This window comes from Bufo gargarizans, chromosome 5 (genome assembly GCF_014858855.1).
Source record: "Bufo gargarizans isolate SCDJY-AF-19 chromosome 5, ASM1485885v1, whole genome shotgun sequence".
Classification (NCBI taxonomy): Eukaryota; Metazoa; Chordata; class Amphibia; order Anura; family Bufonidae; genus Bufo; species Bufo gargarizans.
Genome location: NC_058084.1, coordinates 96,951,051 through 96,955,763, shown reverse-complemented (window position 1 = coordinate 96,955,763; position 4,713 = coordinate 96,951,051). Strand labels below are relative to the sequence as shown.

The following is a 4,713-nucleotide window of genomic DNA, read 5'->3' as shown; positions in this document are numbered from 1 at the left end:
ATGAGGAACCACCTGAGTTGGATGATACGTCCAGAGTGGAGAAAGAGAAGGAACTGGATCTGATGGTAGCCAAACTGTCTGGACAAATAGACATCCTAACACGACAAGCCCAGACCTCAACAGCCAGGTCCAGTGAGGAGTATAAAACAGGAGGAAGATATGTTACGTTTAGCCCCACCCAAGCCACTAATTTAGTGAACTCACTCCCGGATCCAGAACTGCACCCTATGCCTTTCTACAGAGCAATAGAGCAGATAAGGAAGACGCATTCAGCTGCATGGAGGGACTTGTCTGGGCTGGTACAAATCAAAGCAGGGGACTCCTTCTGGCCCACCATGCAGCGTGAATTGAATCTCCCACCGTATGCATCAGAAGAACACTTAAAGACATATGGGTCAGGGGAGGAGTTTAGTCAGAAGTTGGAGGAATGGGCAAGGGGGAGATTGGCTGATCAAGCTACTCAGATACAAGACATGAAGCAGGACAAAACTGAATCCGTAGAAAAATTTGCTAACAGGATGGAACAGATGTTCCGGGATCTAGGATTCAATCGTAATGATACAGTGCAAGTAAGGATGTTATCCAGTGCCTTCGTGGATGGGCTAAAAATACCAATCCAAAAAGCCTTAAAAATTGCCCGCCCTGAGTATCGGACGGTTGACCTGGAAACACTTGTATTAATAGCAAAAAGCATTGAGGTGGCCCCTCGAACTAATCCTGTTATGGTTAGCAGGGAAGGGCCCAGGGGAGCAGAAGACAGATTTCAGGATCCGGCCTGGAGGGCCCGTATCACCTGCTATGGATGTGGACAACAGGGACATTTCAAACGGGAATGCCCACATCGGCCAAGGGAGGGGCAGAGGAGACCTTCCCAATTTCCTTGGGCACCGGCCCAAACTGCCCAGGCAGTTCAACAAATGGGGGCAGCCCCAAATCAACCATAGGACGGGGGCAAGCCAGATCCACAAGTCGGAGAGGCCATTAATACTATGGCTTTGTGTCCTCCCCAGTGTGGCCCTACACCAACTGTGCAGCTGCAGGTGGGGGGGAACCCACACACCTTTCTTGTGGATACTGGTGCAGCCAGAAGTGTGCTCCGACTTGAAGAGATCTATGACCCGTCCTTTCTGGACAATATTACTGTACAATGTATTGGCATTGATGGAGAGGCAAGAACATCTCTGCTGACTAAACCATTGCCTGTGTCCTCAGGTTTAGTCCTTTCTCCCACGGTCCTGTCACAATTTGTAGTGTCTACTACCTGCCCCCTCAATCTCTTGGGGGCAGACCTACTCCAAAAAATGCAAGCAAACATCCAGTTCCATGAAGACGGAACAATTACACTTTCTTCCCTCCTACAACCAGAAGAGACAGTTATGCTTGCTGCCCTACAAATAATACAGGATGAGATATCTGGAACAGCCATCCCATCAGATATGATGAAGCTGATACCTCCCCATCTATGGTCCTCAGGACCACAAGATATTGGAAGACTAAAGGTCCAGCCGGTAGTAGTCACGCTCAAGTCAGGTGCCATCCTACCACGTAAACCCCAATATCCATTGTCAGTGGCACAAATAGATGCGGTGACTAAGCAAATCTTGGCATTCCAAGAAAAGGGAGCAATAATTAAAACAACCTCTCCGTGTAACACGCCCCTTTTCCCAGTTAAAAAGAAGGGGAAAAAAGGACAGCCAGACACTTATCGTATGGTACAAGATCTACGGGCTGTCAATGAAGTTACAGTCCTGGAAACACCAGTGGTATCAAACCCATATACCCTTTTGTCATGTGTGCCTCCAGAAGCCACCCGTTTCACTGTAATTGATTTGGCAAATGCCTTCTTCTCAGTGCCACTTCATCCAGACAGTCAATATCTTTTTGCTTTCACACATGCTGGATGCCAATATACCTGGACGGTCATGCCCCAAGGAGCACAGAACAGTCCTTCTCAGTTCAGTAAAGCCATGTCTTCCATACTGGATGAATGGAGAATGGAGCATGATACAGTGACACTCCTGCAATATGTGGATGATTTGCTCTTGTGTGCTGACACTGCACAAACATGCAGAGAAGCTTCTGTTGCACTACTACTCTTCTTGGCTCAACAAGGATGCAAGGTCAGTCTTGCGAAAGTACAGTGGTGTCAGGACAAGGTGGTCTTCCTGGGCCATTGTCTCAGCCCTGGGGCTAAACACCTGACTGAAGATAGGAAAACAGCGGTTATGAAGATGACTGAGCCTACAACACCAAAACAACTTCAAGCCTTTCTAGGACTCATCTCATACTGTCGACCATGGATTCTGGATGCTTCAATCCTCATGCAGCCCTTGTATGATTGTGTTCCTACTCAGCCTTTCTACCTCACCTCTGAGGCACAACAATGCTTTGAACTATTAAAACAAGCAGTCATATCCTCTCCAGCCTTGGGCCTCCCGAACTACAACTTACCATTCAGACTCTATGTCATGGAACGTCAAGGATATGCCACAGGTGTGCTAACCCAACTACATGGAGGCCGCAGTCGCCCTCTGGGCTACTACTCAGCCAGACTTGACCCAGTGGCCAGAGGAAGTCCATCATGTATCCGAGCCATTCATGCATGTCACTTGCTATTGGACAAAACAGCTGATGTTGTCCTGGGTCATTCACTTCAAATCCTGGCCCCTCATGACATATCGGCCATCCTTCAGCAGACTCAGCCAAAACACTTGTCTGCAGCCAGACATCTCAGAATGCAGTGTTCTCTCTTACTTCCAGATACGGTCACTATCGGCAGATGCCATGTCCTCAATCCAGCTTCACTCCTTCCTTTCCCTCAAGGGGGGACTCAAGAAGGGAAGGATGACAACATTGATGCCACATACTCAGATGATGAGTTTTATCACGGGGAAGCCCATGACTGCCTACAATTAATTGAACAAGAAACTGAGCCCCTATGGAACATCAAAGAAACTCCTATTCTGGACCCGGACTTGACACTGTTTGTGGATGGATCTAGATACGCAGATGCAACAGGAAAATTCCACACAGGATATGCAGTTACCTCAATAGAAACAGTATTACAGCAACAACCCCTTCCACCGGATAAATCAGCACAGGAGGCTGAATTAATAGCTCTGACTGAGGCTTGCAAGATGGCAGAAGGGAAAACTGCAAACATCTATACTGATTCACGTTATGCTTTTGGAGTAGCCCATGATTTTGGACCAATATGGAAAAGCAGGAAGTTTCTGACAGCAGGAGGCACACCTGTGAAGAATGCGGAAGCTGTGCAGGCACTGATGGAAGCTCTAAGCCTCCCCATACAAGCTGCGATTTTGAAGATCAAAGCCCATTCAAAAGCAGAAACTCCAGAGGCCCAGGGGAATGCTCTAGCAGACAAGGCAGCTAAAGAAGCGGCAGTGAGGGAAATGAAGGATCTCAGCACCATAATGGCTTTCGCTCCGGGTAAAGTGGCCAGGAAAGACGGTGGAATTCCAAAGGGATTCTTCCTCACTAAGGAGATCTTGGAAGACAGACAACGTGAGGCTACAGATGATGAGTATGAGGTGTGGGCTCGGAAAGATGCTGGCCCAGATGAAGATCGAATATGGAGACTGGGCCACCTCCTGTGCCTACCGAGAAGTTTATATCCAAATGTAGTCTGTTGGGCCCATGGACCCACACATCTAGGGAAGACAGCCATGAACAATCTCATATCCTCCATATGGTTTGCACCCGCCATCTCCACTTACACCTCTCGATATGTGAACAGCTGCATGGTCTGTGCCAAGTGCAATCCAGGGAAGCTGGAGAAGGTTCCCACAAAGTGCCTAGCAAAACCCTTGTACCCTTTCCAAAGGATCCAAATCGACCACATCCAAATGCCCCCTGCACAGGGGTTCCATTATGCTTTGGTGGTTGTAGACATGTTCTCTGGATGGCCAGAAGCCTACCCCGTGAAGAACCAGACAGCGAAAACTACTGTGAAGAAGTTGTTGAACGAGGTGGTTTGCCGGTTCGGGGTACCTGAAGTGATCGAGAGTGATCAAGGGACTGCTTTCACTGCGGACATTGCAGAGGAAATATGGACAGCTCTGGGAACGCACTTGGCCTTTCATACACCATACCGACCACAAAGCAGCGGAAAAGTAGAGAGAATGAACGGTACTCTGAAACTAAAGATGCTGAAGATGGCCCAAGAGACTGGCAAACCATGGCCAGAAACCCTTCCAATTGCCCTGGCCAGTGTTCGCCATACTCCCAGGGGAAAAGAGAAACTATCCCCCTTTGAGATCCTATTTGGTAGTGTCCCCTAAGCTAGGACAGTATTTTCCAGAACAGCTTGCATTACAGTATGACTGTCTAGCTGATTATGTGATTGCTCTATGTAAACATTTGACTGATCTACATTTTCGAGTTTTTTCTTCAATTCCAGATCCTGAACAGATTCCTGGAAGTCACAAGTTGCAGCCCGGAGACTGGGTCCTGGTAAAGAAACACGTCAGAAAGACACTGGAACCCAGATTTGAGGGGCCTTACCAAGTACTGCTCACCACAGCTACCTCAGTGAAACTTGAGGGAAAAAAGACTTGGATACACGCATCCCATTGTAAAAGAACCACGAATCCCTGACCCACCTCCTGAACAATGATGATATCCTTTTTCATTCTATTCATCATATGGGGGGGTTATGTAAGCTCAGACAAATGTTTCTACAAAGATGTGTGC

The 4,713-nt window shown here is 47.9% G+C and overlaps 1 protein-coding gene across 1 annotated transcript; it reads left to right on the top strand.

The window, feature by feature from the left end:
* The first annotated feature begins 209 nt into the window (after window positions 1-209).
* LOC122939321 lies at window positions 210-4,301 on the top strand. The gene has a single exon (XM_044295391.1). It carries the CDS (start codon window positions 990-992, stop codon window positions 4,299-4,301), a length of 3,312 nt encoding a protein of 1,103 aa, XP_044151326.1. The 5' UTR covers window positions 210-989.
* Window positions 4,302-4,713: the final 412 nt, after the last annotated feature.

What these genes read in the sequence shown, in the direction of transcription:
- LOC122939321 (XM_044295391.1), top strand. Translation starts at nt 990, where the DNA reads ATGGCTTTGTGTCCTCCCCAGTGTGGCCCTACACCAACTGTGCAGCTG.